Genomic DNA, 14,621 nt, shown 5'->3' with positions numbered 1-14,621 from the left:
TGGGAAACTGTATACGGTTTTTACTTTGCACATGTACATTTGAATCCTAAAGTCCCCACCTAAGACCCCTCCCATTAAAAATGGACAACATTTTCAAAAACGTATGTTTTAAAAAAAATAATTTAAACAGAAGGAACTGTATGCACTTTTAAAAACAGGATACAGTTTAAAAATGCATACAGTTTACTTTTTCCCATGCTGTTCCATCCGTTTTTTTTTGCCAAACGGTTTTCTTTAGAAAAATGGATTGAAAACAGTATGGCAAAAACGTGATGTGAACCCAGCCTAAGTGAGAGCCATTTTTTTACATTTCTTACATGCCCAGTGGGTATTTATTTAACGCTCGGCACCACAAACGCCAGGTATAATCACCTGTCTATATATAACATTGTCATATAAGCCTATGTACCTGAAGAAGAGGCACCGTAGCCTTAAAACGCATTGTATACTGGCTCAATAAAGAAACTATTACTATTCACAAGACTCTTCATCTGCTGGTTTGTGCCATAACCCGGATTGATGCTGTGTAGGGACACATCCCATTGACAAAAGGAATTGAAACACCCAGATGTCAATTTATTCAAAAGTTTCTAAGAAGAATAACAGAGAAAAGGCAAAATGTTCTTAAAAAAAAAAAAGAAAAGAATATGCTACAGAATTGTTAGTTCAAGGAGAATAGAATGATTTGACGGGTATTTCAGGAGAGCTGACACATCATCTTTAAATGGGTACTCCGCTGCTTAGACATCTTATCCTCTGCTGGGCCCCCCCCAGCGATCTCCCGCAGCACCCAGCATCCTAAACAAACACCGGGTTACTGTGGCAGTGGTTGTGATGTCCCGGCCATGCCCCCTCGTAAGGTCACGACATGAATAGACATGAATGGAGGGGGGTGGCGAAACGTCACAACCACGACTTCTGGCTCCGAGCGTTCTTAACAAAACGTTCAGAATGCTGGAGCACTGAAGTGTTCCTTATGTGTTCCCCTGTGTAAGAGAAAATTTGGCTATATGGTTTATAACCTGCCTTTTATTCTAGTGCCTGGTGTTCCCACCAATGCCATCTTTGGACATTTAAGGTACAATGGTGCAGAATGGGCCTCAGGGGTTGGACCCCCCCAGTGTTATGTTTATAAAGGTCCTAATCCATGTTCATCTAATGACATGTTTGAGTGATGATATCACAAATCCATATCTGCTCCTATAGAGACCAGCTGATCCACCAATTTATTTATTTATTTATTTTAATCATTTTTGGCACCAAAAATACAGTGTCATTAAGTTTGGGCTCATTAAGTTGGAAACTCATTCCACATCAGTCAAATTACTGCAAAATTTAGGAGCCATTTAGACCAGAGGTTCCCAACCCAGTCTTCAAGGCCCACCAACAATCTGGGATTAGAGTTTTACCTGTTCTATACTAAATAAAAAATAAAAATAAAATGGGAGTGTTGGTGGCCTTGAGGACTGGGTTGGGGACCACGGATTTAGACCACACCATTATGATAAAATAGGAGTTATACTGTACACATAGGACTTTACTATTACTACGGCTGTGAAAAACTAAAATGAGGGTCAGGAACTTTTTGGTCTTTTTCTCTTATGTTACTCCTCTTTATAATATACCGTATTTTTCGCCGTATAAGACACACTTTTTCTTCCCCAAAACTGGAGGGGGGGGGGGGGGGGGGGGGAGTTGATGCATCTAATACGGCAAATAAACATTAAAACCCTGTCATACCGCGGCAGTCCCTGCGGCCATCAACGGCCAGGACCCGCGGCTAATACAGGACATCACCGATCGTGGTGATGCCCTGTATTAACCCATCAGATGCGGCGATCAAAGCTGAAGCGAAAGTGAAGCTAACCCGGCTGCTCAGTCGGGCTGTTCGGGAACGCTGCGGTGAAATCGCGGCGTCCCGAACAGCTTACAGGACACCGGGAGGGACCTTACCTGCCTCCTCGGTGTCCGATCGGCGAATGACTGCTCCGTGCTGGGATCCCCTGCATGGCCGGCACTCTCCTTCGTCGTCATCACATTGTCGCGCACGCCGTCCAGTCATCCAATAGGAGCGGCGTACGTAGCGGCGTGATGGCGGCGACAGAGATTGAGGATCTTGGGCAGCAGAGACGTTCCGGAGCGACGGGGACACGTGAGTATTACCTCCTATACCAGTGGTCTTCAACCTGCGGACCTCCAGGTGTTGCAAAACTACAACTCCCGGCAAGATGTTGCAAAACTACAACTCCCGGCATGCCTGGACAGCCAACGGCTGTCCGGGCATGCCGGGAGTTGTAGTTTTGCAACATCTGGAGGTCCGCAGGTTGAAGATCACTGACCTATACTTTACATTGTATTTGGTTCAGAATCTTTTTTTTCTAGATTTTCCTTCTTTAAAATTGGGTGCGTCTAATATGCCGGAGCGTCTTATACGGCGAAAAATACGGTACATGAAATGGTATCTGATACCAGATATTTTCCAGAACAAAAATAAAAATGTGTGCAAATCCTGTGGATTGTTCAAGCAGATTCCTAGAATACTAAGAAGCATATATTGTATTACAAAGGTAAATTTCCCTTAACACAATATTCTCTTGCAAAACTAACTTCCAAGGCATCCGATCCTGCAGGAATTCCGTAATGTATATCATATGTGAAACGTGCACATTCCGGAATATATTGTGCTGCTACATTGTATCTATTAATTGACACATAAATAACAGTTTTAAATGACTCATATTGTTACAGTAGATGCGCAAAAAAGAGGCAGATCCCTGTTCATTAAACGTCAGGAGCGCCGAGCAGATGAGCCAGAAAGGCCTCAATACTGTCACTAATTCTATTCAGATGTTTTCACTGCTTCACCTGACAAATCATAGGATCACAGCAAATATATAGAAGATTCTACAATAAGGTCAAAAGACCACAGCAAGTATAGAGTAAAAGGAGTATGAAAACCATATGCCCAATAATGGAAAATGTTTTGTTAATCCCCCCTTTGCTCGGGTGGCGGGATACACTTAAACTTCCTGGTCATTCTCATAGCCCAAGAACAGCGAAGGGAGTCAAATGCTTTAAAGGGGTTATCCAGGAAAAAACTTTTTTATATATATCAACTGGCTTCAGAAAGTTAAACAGATTTGTAAATTACTTCTATTAAAAAATCTTAAGCCTTTCAGTACTTATGAGCTTCTGAAGTTAAGGTTGTTCTTTTCTGTCTAAGTGCTCTCTGATGACACGTGTCTCGGGTACCGCCCAGTTTAGAAGCAAATCCCCATAGCAAACCTCTTCTGAACTGGGTGGTTCCCGAGACAGGTGTCATCAGAGAGCACTTAGACAGAAAAGAACAACCTTAACTTCAGCAGCTCATAAGTACTGAAAGGATTAAGATTTTTTATTGAAGTAATTTACAAATCTGTTTAACTTTCTGGAGCCAGTTGATATATAAAAAAAAAAGTTTTTTCCTGGATAACCCCTTTAAAGGGGTATGCAGCCATATCTGTTACTGCAGGTGAGTTGTCTCATTCACCTGAATTAGACTAAGCTACAGTGAGCTGCCGAGCTATGCACAGTCCCAACTCTGTTGATTTCCCTGGTTAAACAATAAGGAGGTTATCCAGGAATAGAAAAACAAAACTAATTTATTTCAAAAACAGCTTCCCGTCTGTCTCCACGTTGGGTGTGGTTTTACAATTTGGCTCCATTCACTTCAATGGAACTGAGCTGTAGAACCACACCCAACCTGGAGACAGACAGGGAGCTGTTTTTCAAAGAAAGTAGCAGTGTTTTTCTATTCCTGGATAACCCCTTTAATTCACCTAATCTGGAGAGTGTCATCGGAGTCGAAACTCTAATATCAAAAATTGATGGACTATAGTAAAGGACCTATTTTAGTGCTACAAATATAATATTTACCATCAATTATTAATTTATTAAACAGCACTGCTTTTATATGGACTGTAAGAGGAAATCATGCCATTATTACATTCAGGAGGCAGCACTCTGTACATACAGTATTAAGAACACAAGGGACAGCTGCCCAGAAATTTTTGGGTGGTAAGAGATAAAAAGGAAGCCTTGATTTACCGTTCAAGTACAGTGTGGATCCTCTGGAGGAGGCAGAAAGGCTCACCTTGCATGCACACAGTCTCTTTTTTTCCCCTCAAGCTAAGCCCCACCCTTACTTCCTGTATCCAACTTGGGGTCTCTGTTACTAGAGATGGAATTTCTCCTAACATACAGTGAACAGCAAATTGAAGAGAAGTGAGGCACTTAGTAGCCAAAACTTGAGCTTTTATTCTGGGCTTAGAAGTTATTTTTGGTAAATTAAGTGATTGACATATATGATAGGCTTAAGGGGTATGACTATAAGACTATGGGGGCATTAATTAGGCTTAGTGGGTGTGAATATATGTCTAAGAGACACATGATTCAGGTCTTAAGGGTGTGTGGATATGAGGCTGAGGGGGTAGGAATCAGGCTCACCCCCCCCCCCCCCCCCAAAACAGGCAGTCACACTCTTTTTGAAATAAATCCCGCCCATCTGACTATTCAGGAAAGAGTACAGATAGTCAACCAAACAGTAGAATCACTTTTAGGGCAGTTGCTTTAAACAACAGGGGCCATTAAAGAGAAAGAGAAATGATATACGTTGCTATAGTGACCGCTTATTACAGCTTTTATTTGTCTATTGAAAATGGTTGCTATGGACAAGCGTCCTGGTAGTTTGTATCCATAGACTTCAACATGTATTCTGCAGTCTGGAATGTGAGGAAAAAGGATTCTCCATACATTATAGAAGTTTATTAGAACTTTCCGCTCACCAATGTTAATTTCGTCATCCGTTTCAGCGTCACCAATACATTCAAACTGGAAATCTTGCAAGGAATGGGAAAATTTCTGCACGGCCATAGACAGATCTGAAATAAAACAGCAGAGAATAGTGAATATGTTAGAGTATTACTAGGTCATGTTGCACGTAACTAAGGTATATGTGACCAGACAAACGGCAGAAAACACCAATCAGACACACTGACACGGTTCAATTGCAGGGCTTCTTATTAAGTGTACTGTCCAAAAAAAAAATGCAGCCATATTCACATTGGCACAAAACAAAACCTGCTTACAGAGGCCTAACTTGTAGCTTCTGGGCCCCGATGCAAAACCTACAATGAGCCCCATATGTCAGCTATAATACTGAGCCCCATATGTCAGCTATAATACTGAGCCCCATATGTCAGCTATAATACTGAGCCCCATATGTCAGATATAATACTGAGCCCCATATGTCAGCTATAATACTGAGCCCCATATGTCAGCTATAATACTGAGCCCCATATGTCAGCTATAATACTGAGCCCCATATGTCAGCTATAATACTGAGCCCCATATGTCAGCTATAATACTGAGCCCCATATGTCAGCTATAATACTGTGCCCCATATGTCAGCTATAATACTGTGCCCCATATGTCAGCTATAATACTGAGCCCCATATGTCAGCTATAATACTGAGCCCCATATGTCAGCTATAATACTGAGCCCCATATGTCAGCTATAATACTGAGCCCCATATGTCAGCTATAATATTGTGCCCCATATGTCAGCTATAATACTGAGCCCCATATATCAGCTATAATACTGAGCCCCATATGTCAGCTATAATACTGGTCTCTTATGGGGCAGATGTGCTTTGGGGTCCCCTTAGGCACCAGGGCCCCGGTGTGACTGCTACCTCTTCACCCCCTATAGCTACTCCCCTGCCTGCTTGTCCAGCTCTAGCTAAACAATTTAACTGGGCCTCACTATTCAAGTTGTCTACTACCGGACACTCAACAAAAACAAACTTTAAAGGGGTACTCCCCTGAAAAACTTTTTTTTTTTTTTAAATCAACTGGTGCCAGAAAGTTAAACAGATTTGGAAATGACTTCTATTTAAAAATCTTGATCCTTCCAGTACTTATCAGCTTCTATTTGCTTCACAAGAAGTTCTTTTCTTTTTGAATTTCCTTTCTGTCTGACCACAGCGCTCTCTGCTGACATCTCTGTTCATTTTAGGAACTGTCCAGAGTAGGAGCAAATCCCCATAGCAAACCTCTCATGCTCCAGACAGTTCCTAAAATGGACAGATGTGTCAGCAGAGAGCACTGTGGTCAGACTGAAAAGGAAATTGAAAAAGAAAAGAACTTCCTGTGGAGCAAATAGAAGCTGATAAGTACTAGAAGGATTAAGATTTTTTTTTAAAAAAGTTATTTACAAATCTGTTTAACTTTCTGGCACCAGTTGATTAAAAAAAAAAAAGGTTTTCCAGGGGAGTACCCCTTTAAAGGTGTTACCTCAAACCCCTGGATTGCTTTTTGAGGCTGCAGCATGCCAGAGTACAAACCCATCTGAGGGTCAGGGTCCTCTCAGTCTCACTAGCTTTCAGCTAGTCTGAAAATCCAATAACAAATATCCAATTCAGCACCTGTGCTGCTCAAGGCTTGTCTGAAAACCTGGAGTGGCCCAGAAAGTGCAATGAAAGACCACACTGCCAATCCTCCCTTTCCATAAACATCCAGGCCCAAAAATAAGACTTACCAAAGGTCCCTAGCAAGCTAAGTTTTGCTAGAGCATTAAAGGGGTATTCCGGGCAAAAACATTTTATCCCCTATCCTTTGGATAGGGGATAAGATGTCTGAACGCCGGTGGGCCCACCGCTGGGTGGCGGGCCCCCCTGCGATCAGACATCTTATCCCCTATCCTTTGCATAGGGGATAAAATGTTTTTGCCCGGAATACCCCTTTAACTTCTTTCTGGCTTTCCCATATCTCATTTAGCTTTCCCCAGATAAGATATGCACCTTTTGAAACTTGGTTGCTACATATGACGGGTACTCTGGGGAAATACATTGATCCCTGACCACCATTCTTGTCACTGTCTCACAACTGGTAGAGAGTCATAGAAGCCTTAAGGGAAAACCACCTCCATTATGTAATAGTAATTGATCCCATGATCGCCAGTAACAATAGATGCAGCAGCAAAGAATGAGGTACCTTAACAGCTACTGTAAAAATACATGGATAGGGAATAAATATCTGATCCCGGGGGGTCCGACCAGTGTGCCCCATAACAAAACCCCTCCCCGCACGAGCACACAATCTCCTGGATGGGACTCGGGCTCTTTGAGAGGAGCTAGTACTACAGATGGTACGCGCTCCGCCCATTCTTTATGGAAGTGCCGGAAATATCTACCGGTAAGTGCTTCACTTCTCCAGTAGTCCCATAGAAATGAATAAAGCTCCCCTCTCAGAGAGCCGGTCCCGTTCATGAAATCACGAGGGGACCCAGCACTCACCCCCACGATCAGACACTTATCCCCTATCCTGTGGGGTATAACTTGTTTTCACTGGACCAGCCCTTTAATGCAGAAAGTATAATGGAAGATTTATAGTTATAAAAAAAATAACATACAAGTCATAACACCTCTTAAATTCTTGAGAACATTTCTGAGAAAGTTTGAACAACTGACAGAAGATCACGTTCGCGCTGACAACTACAACCAGACCGATTACCCCCTTGGGGTTAGCAGATTCCTGGCTATGAGATATTGGAAATGGAAAATATGTAAGAAATGGAGAATTTCACAGTGGGTTCAGGTGTGATATTACATATTACTCTATATTAAGTTAACTATTGCAATCTGATGTCATCCTTCTTAGTAAAGAAATTTATATAATGCCAAACACTTATAGTAGACAACTTTGAGATGCGTGAAAAATGCCATCGGAGATAAAGTGTCGACGGGTCTACATTTAGTTGGTCCATTGTGGCTTTGCCTCCCAATTCAGGTGGAGAATTATCATCCATTTACTTGAAAATCCCTCCCAGCCCCCGACATGTAATTTTTCTTAATTTGGCTTTATTTAAAGGTCATTTTTCCCTCAAAGCTTTCTCCGGCCATTAGAGACCCGCGGAGCCTGATTGTCATTGATTACAATAATTAGATACTGACAGAGCACTTGAGGATTCCACATTCTGTATAAGACGGCCCATTCAATCAAACATGTCTGAGGTATCGGTCAAACGAAAAAACACATGAATCTTCTGGGGAAAAAATATGGTAAACACCTAGTACATGAAACACAATGGAGACACATAAAAATATAGTCAGGTCCTTCCTAAAAACATCAAAAAAAGAAGAAAAAAGAACAAGAAGAGGACCTGTTGTCAGAATTAAAAAGAAACCCAGTTTTTTGGAACAATTTTTTATAGTGCTGGGTGCCCTGTTTCCAACAGTGTATTTATTTTGTTGCTTCCCCCATCACATCCCTGAGATATATAAAGATTTTATTATTTGATTGACTAAGGGCACTTTCCCCTGAATAGTCTGATGGGTGGAACTATATTTAAAGAGGTGTGAATGGTAGGCTCAGGGGGTGAGATGAGGCTGAGGGGGCATTAATAAGGCTCATGGAGAGAGAATGTGAGACTGAAAGGGTGTGAGTTACACTTGTGGGTTTGACTATGGGGCTGAGAGGGTGTAAATTACGTTTGAAGGGTGAATATGAGATTTGGGGGTGAATTTAAGGCTGAAGGGTGTAAATCAGACTCAAGGTTTGTAAATATGAGGCTAGTGGACTTTAATGGGGCTGAGAGGTGTAAATAAGGTTGGGGGGTGGGGGTGGGGGGTTGGAGGGCGAAGGGTGTGAATTAGACTCAGCAGGAATAAGTATGAGGCTAAAGGGATGTGAATCGGGCTCGGGGTGTGAATATGAGGCTGAAAAGGGATTCATCAGGTTTAGTGGTGTGTGGGGTGAGGCTGAGTGGGCATGAATTATGCTACACCCCCCCCCCCTCAGCAGTCACACCCCTTTTTAAAATAAAGTTCCCACCCATCTGACTACTCATGAAAGAGTACAGACAGTCACCCAAACAGTAAAATCACTATATCTCGGAAACACAGGGCTGTCTGCCACATACCCGTGGCCAGTTCAAACTATTGGAGGCAGCGCACACAGGCACACGTCACTGACATGCCTGCGTGCGCCCAGAGAGAAGGAGCGGCGGAGGAAGACATACAGCCGGCCGGAAAGTCACGATAGCGTTACGGGAGAAGAAGGGCACTGTAGCACAGGACTCAAGGCAGCAGGCAGGCAGCCTCCTGGCACAGTCTATTGATCTGCAGTGGACGGGTGCCAGGTGACGGGCTCCATTATCTGGCACCTGAAGAGCAGTGTTGTCACTGGTGAGTTGTACAACTATACATGGGTGCGCATGGGGCCTACAACTATACATGGGTGACAGAGGGCCTACAACTATACTTGAGGGCACAGGGGGCCTACAACTATACATGGGGGCGCATGGGGCCTACAACTATACATGGGGGCACAGGGGGCCTACAACTATACTTGAGGGCACAGGGGGCCTACAACTATACATGGGTGCGCATGGGGCCTACAACTATACATGGGGTCACAGGGGGCCTACAACTATACATGAAGGTGTATGGGGCCTACAACTATACATGGAGGTGCATGGGGCCTACAACTATACATGGGGGCGCATGGGGCCTATAACTATACATGGGTGCACAGGGGGCCTACAACTATATACAGTGGGCCTACAACTATATATGGGGGCAGTATAAGGGCCTACAGCTATGCATAGGGGCCTACAACTATATATGGGGGCACAGGGGGTCTACAACTATATAAAGGGGGCACAGGGGGTCTACAGCTATATAAAGGGGGGACAGGGGGCCTACAACTATATATGGGGGCACATAATGAGCCTAAAGGTATAAATGGGGGAAAATAATGGCCCTACAACTATATATGTGGGAACATAATGGGCCTAAAACTATAAATGGGGGCACATAATGGGTCTACAACTATATATGGGGGCACATAATGGGCCTAAAACTATATATATGGGGGCATAAAGGGGGTCTACAACTATATATATATATATATATATATATATATATATATACACACACACACACAACTATATAAAGGGGCAATGTGCTGAAATGTTTGTCCGGCTGCTCTGACAGGTTCTGTGGAGACAAAGTCTTGGAAAAAAAAACATCTTGAAAAACTTGAACTACTCCAATTAGAAGAGATGTCGCTAATAGTTAATTATACTGTCAGCAGGGCACTTTCTGGTATCTACCTTTGTATGGTCAGTGGCGGAGATTTATCAAAACTTGTACAGAGAAAAGTGGTGCAGTTGCCCATAACAACCAATCAGATCACTTCTTTCATTTTTCAAAGAGTTTCTTAAAAATGAAAGAAGCAATCTAATTGGTTGTTATCGGCAACTACACCACTTTACAGATTTCATAAATATTCCCCCAATTTTTTAGGGCAATTGGTGACACTCTGTCAGGAAATGTGTACGCTGTCTATATGTGGACACCATATGATTTGGTGACACTCTGTCAGGAGATATATACGCTGTCTATATGTGGACACCACATGATTTGGTGACACTCTGTCAGGAGATGTATATGCTATGTGGACACCATAGGATTATTCTGTAAATGAAGCCTTCGGGTAGCATGTCTTATATTTTGTTAAATTCGTTTTATGAAACATTTGAATCCTTAACTAAACTAAAGGAAAGGCAAAGGTGGACACATCTGTATACTTTAATTTCTGCCTCAAAGATTCAGGATCTAAGGAGATGACATTAACAATCCAATTTTTATTTCATTTACTACACTTAGCATAGGATTTGCCAAATCACAGCATCTAACTACAATATACTCTTCAATTTAGAACTTGGTAGCACGGTCTTGGTATGGAGCAGGAGAAAGCTGAATCTCCACGGATATAGAGCGAACAGCTAGGAACTGGTGAGCGGCCCTGAGCGCCAAATCAAATATCTAACGAATAGCAAAAAGAGACTCAGTCTGCACTACAGCCAAGGAAATGCTCCGCTGATCTTTAAACTTGCAGAGAGCAGCAGGTGAATAACTTCCCAGGTCAATCCAAGAGAATAAACCACAGTTGAAATCAAGTTCAAAAGAAGACAAATGGTTGGCACTCACCAATACATTGTGGGATTAAAACGTCATCTTTGATAAATCCATTAAAATGGAGACAAGTGGAGCAGAGTTAAGTAAAAATTATCAACTATCCATCATTATATTATAAATTGATTTACTATATATATATATATATATATATATATATATATATGAATAGTTTAGACCACAAATGAAGTGGATACTTGTCTACCAAACATAATATTGCTACCTACTGGAGCGAAAACTCAATTCTGTGTCTACTGAACATCTAAAGCCGCACTGCTGCACACATCTTTCCAAGGATCGTGAAAAGTTTGAGCATAATAGTAACTCTGTGTTCACACGGTGCATTTTTAGTTGAGTTTTAAACAAGTGTTTTTTTGTTTAGATTGGTTAACTCATTGAGAAACATGGAAGCTCAAAAACCAGAAGAGAAATTTCAGGTAAAACAAACACACTGTTTAAATGGGCACTCTCAGATTGAAATGCTTTTTATATGTTGTACATCTTGGCAAAACATTAACCTTTCTAATATACTTCATAAGTGTTTTTTCTTCTTTGTATAAAAATTATGGCTTATAAAAACAAAAGACCAAAAGGGGCCCCCATACAATTTAGAAGATAATCCTGTCTGGCTGCAGCATTATTTTTTGTTCCCAGCTAAAGCACAGGCAGGGACAAGGTCCAGGTGACGGCGGGACTAGCACTCTTCTGTGCTCACTCCTGTCCTACCAGACTCCTGTCTGAAAACAGAGAGGAGGGGGTTACAGAGCAGGCTGCAGTGATTGGATTAAGAGATCCAGCAATGCACAGCAGACTAAGGGATGAAGTAAATGCATGGTGAGTGAGGGTGGGTTCAGTGCTTGCCTTGGGCACGCTTCTTCCTGAAAAGTGGATGTCAGAATGAGTGAGTAGAAAAACAAGAAGGATTTTTGAGCCAAATACGAAAGATAGACATATAAAAAAGACATGTAAAGTATCTACATAATCTCCGGGAGGAAGTGAATGCATGATGAGCGAGGGCAAGAGACGGACACACCCCCTTCAGAGCACAGGATGAAAAAAGAAGTGAATACTATAAAGGAGGCATTTGTGAGAGAAATATAGGTGCTAGACACAAACTGTTATGTTATGCCTACTGGCTGCACATGCTGGCCGTCAGCACATGGTCCTGTTACCTGCTGCTGCCAGCGGGGCTGGGATTCACATCACGGGACATGCCCGCATGCGAATCCCAGCCCATCACTCACCTGGTGCTTCTCCTGCCCCCGCCTCTGCCTCTCTGCTCCGGTCCGCGTGTCCCTGTCCCCTAGGGAGCGCGTGTGCCAGAGCTTTAAGATTTAAAGGGCCAGTGTGCCCATTAGTGAAGTAACACCTGTGGCTCATTGATAAATTCCTCCACCTCCCACACTTCCCTGCCAGATCTTTGTTGCCTTTGTTGAGCCTGAGAGAAAGCATTCCTGTGTATTGTCTTACAGTGTATCATACCCTTTGGTCCGTGACCTGACCTTGCTCCTTTGCCGCCTGCCTACTGACCATTTGCTACGTTCCTGACTACGCTACTGTGCCACCTGCCCTGACCTTCTGCTATCCTGACCACGAGTTGCCTTATCCTACCTGTGCCTCATATTCCTCAGCCGCCTGTGTGGTTGAGCCATGCCAGGGGTAGAGACTTGGGTGCCGCCTGCCGCAGCAAGTCAATCCCGCTTTGTGGCGGGCTCTGGTGAAAACCAGCGGTACCTTAAACTCCGCTCCTTGGTATGGTCCGTGTCATCTGCCACACAGGTCCAGCAGATCCACATACACCGGTGTTCCTGTCTACTTAAATGTTAGTGTTACACAAACATTATCTGTACATGATCTAGATTAGGTAATGAGTAACATATATAACGTTATTTTTATTTTTTACTCTTTAAGAATAAGGCCGCAGCTCTTTTTAAAAACTTTAATTACGACATGGTACCAACAGTATTCCTACATAATATATAGTAATTGTAATTTCCTAGGCTAGACCCATTTACGTTCCTTCAACCTTATTTTTCACACTAAATAAATAAAATACATCCAGACCCCGAAAAGTGCTATAAAGATTACCTTTTCCCTAGAAATAGAATCAACCCCTTAAAGATCGCTCCTCAAGCCAAAGCAACATCTGGTTCGAATGATACGTGATTGATTTTAATAGCTTATCTAAGAGACATTCCAAAATATATCCTGAGGTTGGTTGTTCCAGCCAAGAGGAGCCAGCGTGAAACTCAACCTATGAAATTACCAATAAACCAGAACTCCCTTAAAACCCATGCTGAAATGGACACTTAAGAATGTCGGCAACACCTTCCTAATTTGAGCGCTGCCCTCCATATGGAGATAAGTGGTGACGCACACCGCACATTGTATCATCCCAACGACTACAAAGTGTGGAGGAAAAATGCCCTGACAGTTTTATGCACGTTTGTGAAAAGGCGCGTTTTTACAGTACAACGCATTACTCTCTCGGTTATCTGCCCGCGCTGTGCACTAAGTGTTGTCAAGCTGGGATACAGATTTGGTATGTGGCTACAATGCAGCCAAAACCTGTGTTTGGATAACAGAAAGAGAGAAAATAAAGCTATAAACTTCAAACACTGCCGTATTGTTTACATGGAGGTGTCCTACAATTTTGATATATTGCCGTCTCAATTTTTGCGACTGGCATGGAGTACATCTTAGGGCACCTCCTTGTACTAGTTATACAACTTTCATGGGGAACCAAGCTTTAGGGCAGTGGCCTCTAAACCATGTACCTCCAGCTGTTGAAAAACTACAACTTTGAGCATGCCCGGACAGCCGTTGGAGTCTCCGAGTTGCTCGGCGTTGTAGTTTTGCAATATTTGGAGGTTCAGTTTGAAGACCACTGCTTAATGAGTTATGGATGTTTATGAAGTTAATCATAATGTTCCCTAGAGTTCAACAGAAGCGGGGAGCCGGATCGCCCAGCCCCCCTGCCTCCTCAATATTGCGCCCTCTGGACTGCCCCCATCTTGAATATTCAGAATCTTCACTCCCATGTCACTAGGACAAGATAGCTGGTGAGGGAAGGTGAGCGCTCTGCTCTGAAAGCAGAACATAGGCGCCGTGGCCTCGCTACACCCGGAAGTCGGGTGTTGCAGGCTTCAGATGAGTTTTCCTCCTGCGCACCTAAGTTCTGAGTAGACAAGCTCCGGGCTAAAGAAAGAAATGTGACGTGGGAGTGAAGATTCTTAATATTCAAGATGGGGGCGTGCCAGGGGGCAGAATATTGAGGAGGCAGGGGAGTTGGGCAAGCCGGCTCCCTGCCTCCATTGCACTTTGGGGCGCAAAATGATTAGCCTTATAACCATAACTTTGCACAGACGCAATGTAAATAAGTAAGAGACCCCTTATTTTACAGCTCTTCACCCGCACTACGACCAAGTATATCGGATTTAGTGCGGTTGAACCAGCTGTCTGATTCTCCACCATAGATACTGGCATTAATCCTCAGAAAGAAGCCATAGCTGGTGAGTAGAATGCTAGAAGACTCAGTCTGGATTCAATAGGCTTATCCCAAGATTAAAACTTATCGCCTGAGCACCTAATCAAGAGAATGGA

The 14,621-nt window shown here is 43.0% G+C and overlaps 1 protein-coding gene across 1 annotated transcript in view; it reads right to left on the bottom strand.

Annotated features, from left to right (window-relative positions):
- Nucleotides 1-14,621, bottom strand: part of ARHGAP42 (Rho GTPase activating protein 42) — a 317,056-nt gene that overhangs the window by 203,178 nt on the left and 99,257 nt on the right. Inside the window, 1 exon segment of the mRNA XM_056561532.1 lies at nt 4,824-4,919. Coding sequence (XP_056417507.1) covers nt 4,824-4,919 — 96 coding nt within the window.

This window comes from Hyla sarda, chromosome 2 (assembly GCF_029499605.1).
Source record: "Hyla sarda isolate aHylSar1 chromosome 2, aHylSar1.hap1, whole genome shotgun sequence".
NCBI classification, from domain to species: Eukaryota; Metazoa; Chordata; class Amphibia; order Anura; family Hylidae; genus Hyla; species Hyla sarda.
Note: the sequence above shows the minus strand (reverse complement) of the source record. Positions and strands in the feature narration are given on the sequence as shown.